Source organism: Hypanus sabinus, chromosome 5 (assembly GCF_030144855.1).
Source record: "Hypanus sabinus isolate sHypSab1 chromosome 5, sHypSab1.hap1, whole genome shotgun sequence".
Taxonomy (NCBI): domain Eukaryota; kingdom Metazoa; phylum Chordata; class Chondrichthyes; order Myliobatiformes; family Dasyatidae; genus Hypanus; species Hypanus sabinus.
Genome location: NC_082710.1, coordinates 164109661 through 164126004, shown reverse-complemented (window position 1 = coordinate 164126004; position 16344 = coordinate 164109661). Strand labels below are relative to the sequence as shown.

At 43.0% G+C, this 16344-nt stretch overlaps 1 protein-coding gene across 1 annotated transcript in view; it reads left to right on the top strand.

Moving 5' to 3' along the window:
* LOC132394529 (contactin-6-like) overlaps positions 1-16344 on the top strand; it is a 71913-nt gene that overhangs the window by 24944 nt on the left and 30625 nt on the right. The window contains exons 2-3 of the mRNA XM_059970810.1: positions 6769-7074; positions 11472-11762. Coding sequence (XP_059826793.1) covers positions 6769-7074; positions 11472-11762 — 597 coding nt within the window. The remainder of the gene's footprint in view (positions 1-6768; positions 7075-11471; positions 11763-16344) is intronic.

Here is a 16344-nt window from a genome sequence, read left to right as displayed (position 1 = left end):
AAGTTATGGGAATTATGACGATTAAAGAGGAGGAAGTACTGGTGCTTTTAAGGAATATAAAAGTAGATAAATCTCCAGGTCCTGACAGGATATTCCCTAGGACCTTGAGGGAGGTTAGTGTAGAAATAGCAGGGGCTCTGACAGAAATATTTCAAATGTCATAGGAAATGGGGATGGTGCCGGAGGATTGGCATATTGCTCATGTGGTTCCATTGTTTAAAAAGGATTCTAAGAGTAAACCTAGCAATTATAGGCCTGTCAGTTTGACATCAGTGGTGGATAAATTAATGGAAAGTATTCTTAGAGATGGAAAATATAATTATCTGGATAGACAGGGTCTGATTAGGAACAGTCAACATTGACGTGCATGGAAGATCATGTTTGACAAATCTTACTGAATTTTTAGAAGAGGTTGCGAGGAAAGTTGAGGAGGGTAAAGCAGTGAATGTTGTCTATGTGGACTTCAGTAAGGCCTTTGACAAGGTTCCGTGTGGAAGGTTAGTTAGGAAGGTTCAATCGTTAGGTGTTGATATTGAAGTAGTAAAATTGATTCAACAGTGTCTGGATGGGAAATGCCAGAGAATAGTGGTGGATAACTGTTCGTCAGGTTGGAGGCCGGTGACTAGTGGTGTGCCTCAGGGATCTGTATTGGGTCCAATGTTGTTTGTCATATACATTAATGATCTGGATGATGGGGTGGTAAATTGGATTAGTAAGTATGCAGATGATACTAAGGTAGGTGGTGTTGTGGATAATGAAGTAGGTTTTCAAAGTTTGCAGAGAGATTTAGGCCAGTTAGAAGAGTGGGCTGAGTGATGGCAGATGGAGTTTAATGCTGATAAGTGTGAGGTGCTACATTTTGGTAGGAATAATCGAAATAGGATGTACATGGTAAATGGTAGGGCATTGAAGAATGCAGTGGAACAGAGTGATCTAGGAATAATGGTGCATAGTTCCCTGAAGGTGGAATCTCATGTGGATAGGGTGGTGAAGAAAGCTTTTGGTATGCTGGCCTATATAAATCAGAGCATTGTGTATAGGAGTTGGGATGTAATGTTCAAATTGTACAAGGCATTGGTGAGGCCAAATTTGGAGTATTGTGTACAGTTCTGGTCAGTGAATTATAGGAAAGATGTCAACAAAATAGAGAGAGTACAGGGAACATTTACTAGAATGTTACCTGGGTTTCAGCACCTAAGTTACAAGGAAAGATTGAACAAGTTAGGTTTTTATTCTTTCTAGTGTAGAAGGTTGAGTTGGGACTTGATAGAGGTATTTAAAATTATGAGGAGGATAGATAGAGTTGATGTGGATATGCTTTTACAATTGAGAGTAGGGGAGATTCAAATAAGAGGACATGAGTTGAGAGTTAGGGGGCAAAAGTTTAAAGGTAACACCAGGTGAAATTTCTTTACTCAGAGAGTGGTAGCCGTGTGGAACGAGCTTCCAGTAGAAGTGGTAGAGGCAGGTTTGGTATTGTCATTTAAAGTAAAATTAAGTAGGTATATGGACAGGAAAGGAATGGAGGATTATGGTCTGAATGCGGGCCAGTGGGACTAGGTGAGAGTAAGCGTTCAGAATGGACTAGAAGGGCAGAGACGGCCTGATTCCCTGCTGTAATTGTTACGGTTATATGGTTTATATGGTTTATTTACCCGTGTCCTGCACAGAATACCATGGGAATGAGAGTCCCCATTGCAAGAGGTGCTTTGTGCAGGTGGATATCTCCAAGGACGAGTGTCAATACTCATGAGAGAAAGCCAGTTTGCTGAAGGTGGCCTTCAAGGGAAGTTAGGACTGTGGTGGGTGCTTTCAGGGGGAGCGGGGGTTCAGCACCGTGAGTAACGGTTATACCCAGCTTTGGAAAAGATGAGCTCCAATATTTAGAGAGGTTTAACTGTAATAAGCCCTTTTGAACTTTCTTTTCTTTAATAACTATTTGATGAATCTGAAATTGGTAAATATACTTTCTATATAATATTATGTGGTGTATAATCTGTTATTTCTTGCCAATTGATAATTGGGTTTAGGCAGAACTTACAAAGCATTCGCTCAAATTGAGGTTTCTTTAATCAGAACATCGTGACATTCCTGTTTGGTTTGAACCCAAAATCATGCCGACCCCAGATGTGTATTGTTTATGAAAGGTGGCTTCTCACCGCTGAGTCACGTGGCTGTTGTTGCACCAGGAACGTTGAAGACAAGGCATGGATGTTGTTTACATAGACTTTAGCAATGCCTTTAAAATGGTCCCACATGGGAGGCTGCTCAAGAAGGTTCAGTTGCTTGGTATTCAAAATGAGGTAGTAATTTGGATTGGTCATTGGCTTCACAGGAGAAGAGAGAAGCCAAAGAGTGGAAGTAGATAGTTACCTGTCTGACCGGAGAGCCGTGACTAATGGTGTGTCACAGGGATCACTGCTGGGTCCATTAGTTGTTTGTCATCCATATCAATGATCTGGATGATAATGTCGTATTCTGGATGAGCAGATTTGTGGATAACACTAAGATTGAGGGTCTGGTGATAGTGAGGAAGACCTTCAAAGCTTGCAGCAGGATCTGGAGCAGCTGGAAAAATGGGCTCAAAAATGGCAGATGGAGTTTAGTGTAGACAAGTGTGATGTGTTGCATTTAGCAGGATCATCCAGGCCAGGGCTTGCAAGATGAGGGGTCGGGCACAGAGGAGTGTTTGTAGAACAAAGAGATCTGGGAATGCAGGTGCATAATTCCGTGAATGTGGCATGACATGTAGATATGGTTGTATAGAAAGCTTTTGGTACATTTTGAGCACAGGAATTGAGATTCTATATTCAAATTGTATAAACCATTGGTGGTCATAATTTGGAGTATTGTGTCCAGTTGTGGTCATTCCCATAAGATATAGGAGCAGAATTTGGTCCATCAAGTCTGCTCTGCCATTTCATCATGGCTGATCCAATTTTGCTCTCAGCCCCAATCTCTGTCCTCTCCCCATATCCCTTCATACTTTGATCAATCAAGACTCTATCAAACTCTTCTTCAAGTATACCGTACATAAATACTTGGCCTTCACAGCTTCCTAGAAGCATAGAAACATAGAAAACCTACAGCACCATACAAGCCCTTCAGCTCACAATTCTGTACCTAACATGTCCTTACTTTATAAATTACCTAGAGTTACCCATTGCCCTCTATAGGTGCATGGGGCTTAGAAAAATACAGGAGTCTCTTAAAAGACCCTGTTGTATCCACCTCCAACACCATCACCGGCAGCACATTCCACGCACTCACCACTCTCTGCGTCAAAAAACGTACCGCTGACATCTCCTCTGTACCCACTTCCAAATACATTAAATCTGTGCCCTCTCGTGTTAGCCATTTCAGCCTCAGGAAAAAGACTCGGTGAATATCCACACGATCCTTGTAAATCTCCTCTGCACCCTTTCTATAGTTTCCACATCCTTGCTGTAGTGAGCTGACCATAACTGAGCACAGTACTCCAAGTGGGGTCTGACAAGGGTCCTATGTAGCTGTAACATTACCACTCGGCTCTTGAACTCAATCCCACTGTTGATGGAGGCCAGTGCACCATATGCCTTCTTAACCACAGAGTTAACCTGTGCAGCAGCTTTGAGTGTCCTTTGGGCTCAGTCCCCAAGATCCCTCTGATCCTCCACACTGCCAAGAGTCTCACCATTAATACTATATTCTGCCATCATATTTGACCTACCAGAAGAACCACTTCACACTTAACTGGGTTGAACTCCATCCGCCTCTTCTCAGCCCAGTTTTGCATCCTATCGATGTACCACTGTAGCCTCTCCAGTCCTCCACACTATCCACAACACCTCAATCTTCGTGTCATCAGCAAATTTACTAACCCATCCCTCCACTTCCTCATCCAGGTAATTTATATAAACCACAAAGAGAAGGGGTCCCAGAACAGATCCCTGGGGCACTCCACTGGTCACTGACCCCCATGCAAAATATGACCCATCTACAACCACTCTTTGCCTTTTGTGTGCAAGCCAATTTTGGATCCACAAAGTGAGGTCTGCTTGCATCCCTTGCCTCCTTACTTTCTCAATAAGCCTTGCATGGGGTAACTTATCAAATGCCTTGCTGAAATCCATATACACTACATCTACTGCTCTACCTTCATCAATGTGTTTAGTCACATCCTCAAAAAATTCAATCAGGCTCATAAAGCACGACCTGCCTTTTACAAAGCAATGCTAACTATTCCAAATCATATTATGCCTCTCCAAATATTCATAAATCCTGCCTCTCAGGATCTTCTGCATCAACTTAACAACCACTGTGATAAGACCCATTGGTCTATAATTTCCTGGACTATCTCTACTTCCTTACTTGAATAAGAGAACAACATCTGCAACCCTCCAATCCTCTGGAACCTCTCCCGCCCGCATTGATGATGCAAAGATCATCGCCAGAGGCTCAGCAATCTCCTCCCCCCACCTCCCACAGTAGCCTGGGATGTAAGTTGTCCGGTGCCTGTGACTTAACTAACTTGATGCTTTCCAAAAGCTCAGCACATTTTCTTTCTTAGTATCTATATGCTCAAATTTTTCAATCCACTGTAAGTCATCCCTACAATGCCAAAGTTCTTTTCCGTAGCAAATACTGAAGCAAGGTATAGATTGCCTCCACTACCTCCACTACCTCCTCCAGTTCCATACACACTTTTTCACTGTTAGACTTGATTGGTCCTATTCTCTCACGTCTTATCCTCTTGCTCTTCACATACCTGTAGAATATCTTGGTATTTTCCTCAATCCTACTCACCAAAGCCTTCTCATGGCCCCTTCTAGCTCTCCTAATTTCATTCTTAAGCTCCTTCCTGCTAGCCTTATGAATTTCTAGATCTCTATCATTACCTACTTTTTTGAACTTTTCGTAAGTTTTTCTTCTTGACAAGATTTTCACAGCCTTTGTACCCCATTGTTTCTGTACCCTACTATCCTTTCCCTGTCTCATTGGAATGTACCTATGCAGAACACCACACAAATATCCCCTGAACATTTGCCACATTTCTGCCATATATTTGTCTGAGAACATCTGTACCCAATTTATGCTTCTAAGTTTCTGCCTGGCAGCTTCATATTTCCCCTTACTCCAATTAAACGCTTTCCTAACTTGTCTGTTCCTATCCTTGTCCAACACTATGGTAAAGGAGAGAGATTTGTGATCACTATCTCCAAAATGCTCTCCCACTGAGAGACCTGACACCTGACCAGGTTCGTTTCCCAATACCAGAACACGTACAGCCTCTCCTCTTGTAGGCTGATGTACATACTGTGTCAGGAAATTTTCCTGAACTCGCCTAAAAAAAACTCCACCCCATCCAAACTCCTTGCTCTAGGGAGATTCCAATCAATATCTGGGAAATTAAAACATCCCAACAAGCCTGTTAGACCATAAGACCATAAGATATAGGAGCAGAAGTAGGCCATTCATCCCATCGAGTCTGTTCTGCCATTCATTCATCGGCTGATCCAATTCTTCCAGTCATCCCCACTCCACTGCCTTCTCCCCATACCCCTTGATGCCCTGGCTAATTAAGAACCTATCTGTCTCTGCCTTAAATGCACCCAATGACTTGGCCTCCACAGCCACTCGTGGCAACAAATTCAACAAATTTACCATCATCTGACTAGAACATCTCTGTTCTAAATAGACGTCTTTCAATTCTGAAGTCGTGACCTCTTGTCCGAGACTCCCCTACCATGGGAAATCACTTTGCCATATCTAATCTGTCAGGCGGCCTTTTAACATACAAAACTGTTATTACTGGATCATTCCACAATCTGGCTCCCTGTCAGCTCTTCGATGTCCCTGTTACTATTGGGTGGTTTATAAAAAAACACCCAGTAGATTTATTGACCCCTTCCTGATTGTAAATTCCACCCGTGACTTCCTCCTTTTCTGCAGCTGTAACACTATCTCTGATCAACTGTGCCACACTCACACCTCTGTAGCCTCCTTCTCTGTTCTTTCTGAAACATCTGAAGCCTGGCATTCTAAGTAGCCATTCCTGCCCCTGAGTCATATAGTCTCTGTAATGGCCACAACATCATAGCAGTGATCCACGCTCTAAACTCAGCCGCTTTGTTCGTGATACTCCTTGCATTAAAATAGACACGTCTCAAACCATCAGTCTGAGCGCATCCCTTCTCTATCACCTGCCTATCCTCCCTCTCACACTGACTACAAGCTTTCTCAATTTCTGAGCTGCTTCCTCCCTCTTGGGTAGGTTAGGAAAATGGGGAAAGAAATGGCAGATGGAATGTGGTGTCGGGAAGTGTATGGTCATGCACTTCAGTGGAAGAAATGAAAGGGTTGACGATTTTCTAAATGGAGAGAAAATACAGATTTCTGAGACACACAGGGATTTGAGAGACCTTGTGCAAGATTCCCCGAAGTTTAATTTGCAGGTTGAGTCTGTAGTGAGGAAGGCAAATGTGATGTTAGCATTCATTTTGAGAGGACTAGAATATAAAAGCAAGGTTGTAATGTTTCCAGTCAGAACCATGGGAATGATTGTATTAAACCCTGGGCTGAGACCAATAAACAACATCCTTACGTAAGTATTAGTATTGTCCAGGTGACCAAGGCTACAGATCAAGTCGCCCTACACAGCCTGGTCCTGAAACTGCAGTAAAATGTCCAATAACATCTGTTCATGTAATATCACTCCTGTGCTGTAGTTGTCTCACTTTCACCTGCTCTACAGTTTAAATGATTATATTTTCTTTCTATTCTAATCAGCTGAAAGGGAAGAAGTGGTTGGTGTCCTTGGTTCATCAGTTTTACTGGATCCTGAAATCACCGTTGATTCCAGCAAGAATGATATCCTTTGGACTTTCAAAGCCAGCAACAAAAGCCATGATGTTATTTTGGATCACATCCCAGGTGATGCCACATTTGAACCAAGTGAACAGTTCAAGGACCGTTTGCAATTCAACGCTTCGAGTGGTGCACTGACGATAAGCAGATTAAATGCCGGTGATCAAGGAGATTACACCATCACTGTCGATGGGAAAGAGTTGAAAACAATGGAGTTGCTTGTCATTGGTAAGAAGTTACAGATATTTGTGATGTAGTGTGTGATTTATTAATGGCAGAATCTGCCGTAGAAACTATGATCTGTGATTTTTATTTCCATCAAAGTCTAAGCAGGATAACCTCTGCTGTGTCTCATCAACTGAGTCATCGGAGAGACATTGAAACTGGTGATATAAAAACAGCAGAATTTCTGCAGAGAATCTGATTCTCCTCTCATCACACACAGCCTAACATACATTTTTAAACATAAAGTGAAAAGTGAGTCACCACAATTTCAATAGCTATGATTTCCTACCGCCCTCTAACATTTTGAATATTTGTAGAATTACATATTTACAATAGTCGTACATCCCAGCTAGTAGAATCCTTTTGAAAGCTTCAGAGCACAAACTCCAAACACCCAAATTCATCTCTTTTGTGAAAGTGCTAAAGGATGGCTCTCTGAATACAGAACTGGCCAGAATATTAACTATGTATTGCAATGAACTGCTGCTGCTAAGTTAACAAATTTCACATCCCATGCCGATGATAATAAACCTGATTCAGATTCTGACAAAACAGACCCGTCCTGAATGATGCATTGTGACAGAGATACACGTTGACATTGTACTAATGCAGACAATGGCCACTTAACGACTTCCCTGATCACACCCTGAGGATTTCAATGACCACCAATCAACATGAACATTCATGTATTGTCTTCCCCTGGGACCGAATCAGAATGTTCAAAAAGCTTCAAAACCTGGGGTCTGTCCCTCCCTTCTTGACTTCCTCACTGGGAGACCAGTCAGGGCGGATCAGAAATAACATCTCCACCTTCCTGACAATCAACACTGGAACACGTCTAGGATGAATGCTTAGCCCACTGTTGGCGACAAGGAGGCGTACAAGAGTGAGGTAGATCAGCTGGTTGAGTGGTGTGACAACGACAACCTTACACTCAATGTAAGTAAGGCCAAGGAATTGATTGTGGACTTCAGGAAGGTGAAGTCAATAGAGAATACTCCCCAGTCCTCATCAATGGATCAGCTGTGAAAAGGGTGAGCAGTTTCAAGTTCCTCGACGTCAACACCACTGAAGATCTGTCCTGGGCCGAACGTATTGATGCAATTACAAAGAAGGCACAACATCGGCTATGTTTCATTACGAGTTTACGGAGTCTTGGTATGTCATCAAAGACTCGTGCAAGTTTCTACAAATGTACGTGGAGAGCACAGGATCAGAAAAAGCAGCAGAAAGTTGGAAACTCAGCCAGCACCGTCATGGGCACTAACCTAGTATCAAGGACACCTTCAAAAGGTGATGCTTCAAAAAGATAGTATCCATCATTAAGGAGACCCATCACCCAGGACGTGCCCTCTTCTCAATGTCACCATCAAGGAGGAGGTACAGGAGGCTGAAGACACACACTCAGCATTTCAGGAACTGTTTCTTCCCATCTGCCATTACATTCCTCAATGGACAATAAACCCATCAACACTACCTCACTTTTTTTTGGCTCTCTTATTGCATTATTTATTTAATTTATTTTTTAATATACACTTATTGTAATTTATTGCTTTTTATTATTATGTGTTACAATGTACTGCTGCTGTAAAAGAACAAATTTCATGACCTTTGTCGGTGATATTAAACCTGATTCTGATTCTGATTCAATGATTAGTTTCAGTCGCCTTAAACTGTCAGTTGAAGGTGGAGGGGCCGATCGTGTTGAGGAGGCAGAGAGGCTGCGGAAGGACTTTGACAGATTTGGAGAGGTGTCAGATGGAATACAGTGTCAGGAATTGTATGGCCATGCACTTTGGTAGAAGGATTAAAAACATAGATTATGTTCTAAACGGGGGAAAAAAATCTAAAATCTGAAGTTCAGAGGGATTTGGGAGTCTTCAAGGATTCCTGAAAGGTTAATTTGTAGGTTGAATTGGTGGTGAGGAAAGTGAATGAGATGTTCACATTCATTTCAAGGGGACTGGAACATAAACACAAGGATGTAATGCTGATGCTGTATAAATTACTGGTGAGGCCTCACTCGGAGTATTGTGATTAGTTTTGGGCCCCTTATTTAAGAAAGGATGTGCTGACATTGGAGAGGGTTCAGAGGAGGTTCACAGGGATGATTGCTGGAATGAAAGAGTTATCATATGAGTAGTGATTGAAGTTTCTGGGCCTGAACTCAGAGGAATTTAGAAGAATGAGGGCGATCTCATTGAAACCTTTTGGAAGTTGAAAGGCCAAGATGGAGTGGATGTGATGAGGATGTTTACTTTCGTGGGCAAATCGAGGACCAGAGGGCACAGCCTCAAAAGAGAGGGATGTCCGTGTTGGCTGAGGCTGAGTGACCTGGACAAGAAATGTAATACAAGAACTAATCATAGACGCAATATTAGCATCTTTGAATGTGATCAATGTAAAGAGAACAGTGTGATGTGTCAACACCTTACATTAACTGGCCAAGGTTAAGGCTGATGTGAGTTTTTTACAGGAGTGTGGGCTAACACACTCTGCAACTACCAGAGTTGGTAGTGATGGTGGCCCCATGGTCTGTCTATGTGGTTGGGGGCAACAATTGTCATCCTTCTGGCCTGGGAATTCTGTTACAGGGTGACAACTTCTCAATCACCCAAGTCAGAGAGGTGGTTGGGGGGTGGCTCCTTGTGGCATACATAATGTACTGAAACACTCTGCTCTGGTTAATGAACACGTACACCTCACCCGTGCGGAGCGAGCGGCTGGCCATCCTCGAGCCGCTCCCACCACTGCCGGTGACGTCACAGCTGGTCATTCTGGTTGGTGACATCATCGATGCAGCCGGTAGTGCCGACAACAGGCTGGACAGCACCTCCAGATTCCTGATGGAAACAGTTAAAACAGACAAGCTGCACCATGCCTTCAGCTCCCCTTCAGAAGGATGGTGATGGGTCACTGACTGAGTTGTACTCGGCTACGTGGGACTGGAAGTGTGGAGTTTGCAAAGATTCAGCATGACATCGAAAACTCTGACAAACCTCTATAGGTGTGTGGTAGAGGGTGTATTGACTGGTTGTGTCACAGCCTGGTCTGGAAACACCAATGCCTTTGAATGGTAAATCCTCCAAAAAGTATCGGATATGGTCCAGTCCATCATCGAGGAAAGCCCTCCCAACCACTGAGCACATCTACACAGAGCAATGTAGCAGCAAAGTAGCATTCATCATCAGGGACTCCCACCACCCAGGTTGTGCCCTCTTCGCACTGCTGCCATCAGGAAGAATTACAGGAGCCTCAGGGCTCACACCACCAGGTTCAGGAACAGTTATTACCTCTCAACCATCGTCAAGCTCTGGAACCAAAGGGGATAACTTCACTCAACTTCACTTGCCCCATCACTGAAATGTTCCCACAACCAGTGGACTTGCTTTCAAAGACTGTTCATCTCATGTTCTTGATATTTGTTGTTCATTTATTATTACTATTATTTGTATTTGCATAGTTTGTTGTCTTTTGCACATTGGATGGGGTGGGTCATTTGTGTTTCTTGTAGTTACTGTGAATGCCCGCAAGAGAATAAATCTTATTGTATATGGTTACATATATGTACTTCGATAATAAATTTACTTTGTATTTTGAACTTTGAATAATTGCCTGGACTGCACTGAGAGGATAAAACTGAAATTGGGACTGTGGGGAGGGCGCTCCCTATCGATATCTGGGAAGAACCTGGTCAACAAGTGTGAGGTTCTCTCAGGCTGCTGTACTTGGTGCAAGTGTTGCCCATGCCCCGCTCCTCCAGCTTGAGAATCACCCGAGCTGTTTTCAGGTTCACCTGGGGGTCTGAGATGGAGTGAGTGACGCTCAGATCACAACGCACAAATCCCTGTATAACGGGCACAACAATTTACCCAATGTGTCCCTCACCCTGATGACCAGCTTCATGTGTGGCTGCATCAGACTGTGTGTGGAACCTAAATACATGGGCACCAGGTACCACCATGTGCTGAGGTTCTGCCTGTCCCCTGTGTTGCCAAGGTGTTGAAACTGAGGGATGTTCCTGAAAAGGGGATGAATGAACCCCAGAGAAATCTGAAGGTGAGGCAATTCAACTTTCTGAGAGATGGAGAAATCTGAAGCCAGTGAATTGTCAGTTTTGGAGCCAGTGTAGATCAGAAGCACTGGGGACTGGCTTGAACAGGTATAGTGTGAGAGTGTCGGATCAGCCAAAGTTGATGAGGGGCTCGGGGTGGGAGGCTGGGCCAGAAAGAATTTCCACAACATTCTTGTCTGAAAGACAAGTTCCTGTAACCCCAGTAAAGAGTGGCACAATATCTATTCAGTAGTATGTTCTCATTTGCTGTAGTTTCACAAAGTTCTCTGTTTAAGTGTTTCACAGCCATCACATTTTAAATGAGTACAAATATTTTTATTTACAGATAAAGATAAAGAAGAGGTTGCTGTCCTTGGCTCATCAGTTTTACTGGATCCTGAACTCAAAGTTGATCCCAGCAAGAGTGAAATAGTTTGGACCTTCATCGGCAGGAGCATTTTGCATCATGTCCCAGGTCACAGCTTAGTGGAACAGAGTGACCAGTTCAAGTTTCGCCTGCGCTTTGATATTTCTAATGGTGCTCTGACTGTGAATGAAGCAGAACATGGCGACCAAGGAGATTACACCTTCATTGTGGATGGACAAGAGCTGAGAATAATACAACTACGCCTTGTTGGTAAGTAGCTTTATTTTTCATAGAACATAGAACAGTACAACATAGTTCAGGCCATTTGGCCCACAATGTTATGCTGACTTTTTAACCTATTCCAAGATAAATCTAATCCTTCCTTCCCTCATAGACAACAATTTTTCTTTCATCCCTGTGTTTATACAGGATGTGATTGGGTACAGAACTCGCCATAGTTTTTGTGGTTGTATTTTCCAGTCAAGGCTAATTTGGGTGACTCACCTGATAGAATAAACACTGAGGTGTCAGATATTGAATGCAGCCGTCATTCAACCCTCATCTCTGTGATGTACCTGCCATCCCAAGGAGGAGCCCGTTCGGGATTTGATCCAACACTCATTGCTGCACTGGTGGGATGAGAGAAGAAGAACTGTTTGTCAAACCTGAGGCTTGGGTTTTTTGTTGGAGAGAACTGAAGGAAATGGTTGTGAAGTGAAATTGTGGATGGATGGAAAAGGTGGACAAATGGAAAAAGTAGCAAGAGAAGGGATGGGAGGGGAGGGAGGTACAAAATGCATTAGATTAGTGTGGGAAATGGGGAAAGGGGTGTGACATGATGGTGAAAGAAACATCAATAACAATGATAATAAATAAAAGATGAGATTTATTTATCGAGCACTTTTCAAACAGATGATATAGTTCAAAGTTGTTTGCAATGGGATAAAAGTACAAATATGAAAAATAAAATAAAATAAAAATAAATGTAAATAAAAGACAAAACGATGCTCATTAAAAAGCAAGATTAAATAAATAGATTTTAAGCTCTCGTTTAAAGGTGTTAACTGAGTCTGCATCCCCTATGGTTTTAGTATTGAATTCAACAATTGAGGAGCGAAGTTCAGAAAAGCTGACCTGCCTATTTTCTCTGAGGGAGATTTTTTTTTAATTTAAGAGACCGGTGGCAGAAAACGTGAGAGCCTGAGCAGGATTATGAAAGGAAAGTGATTCTGTGATGTACTCTGGTCACAAACCATTAAGAGTTTTAAAAACAGGGAAGTCAAGTTTAATATTAATTTTAAAAGATACAGAAAGCTCCTAGAGCTGCCAAATTTCATCCCACCAAATTTTTATTGGAGTATTTATGTGGGATAAAGCCATTCTCTGCACTGTGAAGTCAGCAATGTATTGTAATAAACTTTTTGATTCTGTTTGGTAATTCCAGGTACTGAGATAGGGACCAGAATTTTGGGAAACTGACCAGGAAGGAAGATGGAGGATATAAAATGAATTAAGATTGGTGTCTCTGTTTATGTTTTTGAAATCCATACAATGCTCACAATGATCACATTAATCTTGTTGTTTAACCCCTGCTTCTGACATAAACATTCAGGTGATCAATGAGAAATATTTCGAGCCTGGCAGACAAAAAGGCAACAAACCTGAGGATGTTCTCTGAGATAACAAGACCAGAATCTTATTGAAAATGCTGAGGTGTCAGGGTATCGATGTTCCCTGTGCAGATGGGTCACCGGTGGGTCAAAATGCACTAATGGAGTGTGAGGGAGGGGGTAATTCCAGAGCCTATTAAATGTACACCTTCCCCTTCCTCCTGAGGTGTCGTGTCTGATGGTTTCCACGGCAGTGCCCGTTTCATTGATTTCAATGTCTGTTCCTCATGACAAAAGTCAGGAAAGCATTTCCATGTGTGAGGCTGCTCTGTCCCACTGGGAAAACAGCAAGTGTTCTTGGAGCTGGTGGTAATTCTGGGATGAAAGGTGGTGATGAATCAACATGCAGGAGGGGGACTGAATATCTGTCTGAGTGGTGCCACAGCAATAACCTCTTCCCCAATGTCAGCAAGACCAAGGACCTGATTACTGAGTTCAGGAGGAAACCAGAGGTCCATGAGCCATTCCCACCAGAGGATCAGAGTCGGAGAGGGTCGGCAACTTTAAATTCCTTGGTGTTTTCATTACAGAGGACTTGTGCTGGGCGCAGCAAGTGAAGAGCAAAATGAAGAAGGCGCAGCAGTGCCTCTACTCCCTTCGAAATTTGTGGAGATTCGGCGTGACACCTGAAAATCTGACAGACTTCTGTAGATGTGTGGTGGAGAGTATATTGACTGGCTGCATCATTGGAACCACCAATGCCCTTCAACAGAAAATCCTACAAGGAGTAGTGGATACGGCCCAGTCCATCACGGGTAAAGCCCTCCCCACCATTGAGCACATCTACATGGAGAGTTGTTGCAGGAAAGCAGCCTCCATCATCAGGGACCCCACCACTCATTCAGAAACAAGTTTTCACCCTCAACCATCAGACACTTGAATCAAAGCGGAGTGAGTGGGAAGATGGATGATTGGGAAGCTTTTAAAATCCAGCAAAAGGCAACTGAAAACCTATATGAAGGAAAAAGATAAAATATGAGCACAGACTGGCCAATAATATAAAGCAGGATACCAAAAGCTTTTTCTGTTATATAAGGAGTAAGAGGGAGGTGAGTGTTGATATTGGTCCACTGGAAAGTGATGCCGATGAAGTAGTCATTTGAGACAAAGAAATGGCAGATGAACTTAATCGGTACTTTGCATGTGTCTTCAGTGTGAAAGACACTAGCAGTGTGCCAGAGGTCTGTGAGTGTCACTGCTATTACAAAGGAAAAAGTGCGCAGCAATGTGAAAGGTCTTAAGGTGGATAAGTCACCTGGAACAGATGGACTACATCCCAGCGCCCTGAGAGAGGTTGCTGAAGAGATAACGGATGCTTTGGTCATGATCGTTCAAGAATCACTTGATTCTGGCATGGTCCTGGAGGCCTAGAAGATTTCAAATGTCACTCCACTCTCTAAGACCATAAGATATAGGAGCAGAAGTAGGCCATTTGGCCCCTTGAGTCTGCTCTAACATTCAATTATGTGCTGATACAATTTGTCCAGTCATCCCCATTCCCCATCTTCTCCCCATCCCTTTGATGCCCTGACTAATAAAGAACCTATCTATCTCTGCCTTAAATACACCCAGTGACTTGGCCTCCACAGTTGCTCGTGGCACAAAATTCCATAGGTTTACCACCCTCTGACTCAAGTAATTTCTCCACATCTCTCTTATAAATGGATGTCCTTCAAACCTGAATTCCTGCCCTTCGTCCTAGACTCCCCTACCATGGGAAATAACTATGCCATATCTAATCTGTTCAGGCCTTTTAACGTTTGGAATGTTTCTATGAGATCCCCCTTCATTCTCCTGAACTCCAGGGAATACAGCTCAAGAGCTGCCAGACATTTCTCATATGGTAAACCTTTCATTCCTGGAATCATTCGTGTGAATCTTCTCTGAACCTTCTCCAATGTCAGTATATCCTTTCTAAAATAAGGAGCCCAAAACTGCACTGGATGCTCCCAAGTGTCAAATCCTGAATGCCTTATAGAGCCTCAACATCAAATCCCTGCTGTAATATTCTCTACCTCCAGAAATCAATGCCAATATTGCAATTGTTTTCTTCACCACCGACTCAACCTGGAGGTTAACCTTTAGGGTATCCTGCACAAGAACTCCCAAGTCTCTTTGTATCTCTGCATTTTGAGTTCTCTCCCCATCTAAATAATAGTCTGCCCGTTTATTTCTTCCACCAAAATTGATGATCATACACTTTCCAACATTGTATTTCATTTGCCCATTCCCCTAAACTATCTAAGTTTCTCTGCAGGCTCTCTGTTTCCTCAACACTACCCGCTCCTCCACCTATCTTTGTATCATCGGCAAATTTAACCACAAATCCATCGTAAAAATCAGCGGTCCCAACACCGACCCCTGTGAAACTCCACTGGTAACTGGCAGCCAATCAGAATAGGATCCCTTTATTCCCACTCTCTGTTTTCTGCTGATAGCCAATGCTCCACCCATGCTAGTAACTTCCCAGTAATTCCATGGGCTCTTATCTTGCTAAGCAGCCTTTTGTGCAGCACCTTGTCAAAGGCTTTCGGAAAATGCAAGTACACCACGTCCACTTCATCTCTTTTGTCTACCCTGCTTGTAATTTCCTCAAAAAATTGAAGTAGGTTTGTCAGACAGGATTTTCCTTTCAGAAAACCATGCTGGCTTTTGCCCATCTTGTCATGTGCCTCCAGTGGATTCTTGTCATCCATTCTGATTTGGAATGTCTCTGCCTTGAACTTCCCTCATTTTTCACAGAAACTCCAGCCATTGCTGCTCTGCTGTCCTTCGTGCTGGTGTCCCTTTCCAGTCAACTTTGGCCAGTTCCCCCTAAGAAGGGAGGAAGAAGGCAAAAGAAAGGATATTGTAGTCCAGTTTGCCTAACCCCAGTGGTTGGGGACGTGTTGGAGTCTATTATTAAGGATGAGGTTTCAAGGTATTTGGAGACTAATAGTAAAATAAGTCAAAGTCAGCATGGTTTCTGTGAAGGGAAATTTTCCCTGACAATTTTGTTAGACTTCTTCAAGGAAGTAACAAGCAACGTGGGCAAATGAGAGGCAGTGGATGTCATTTGCTTGGATTCTCAGAAGGTATTTGATAAGATACCAGAAATGAGGCTGTTTAACACAATAAAATCCTATGGTGCTACAGGAAAGATTCAGCAATGGATAGCAGAACGGCCGGCAGGCAGGAGGCAG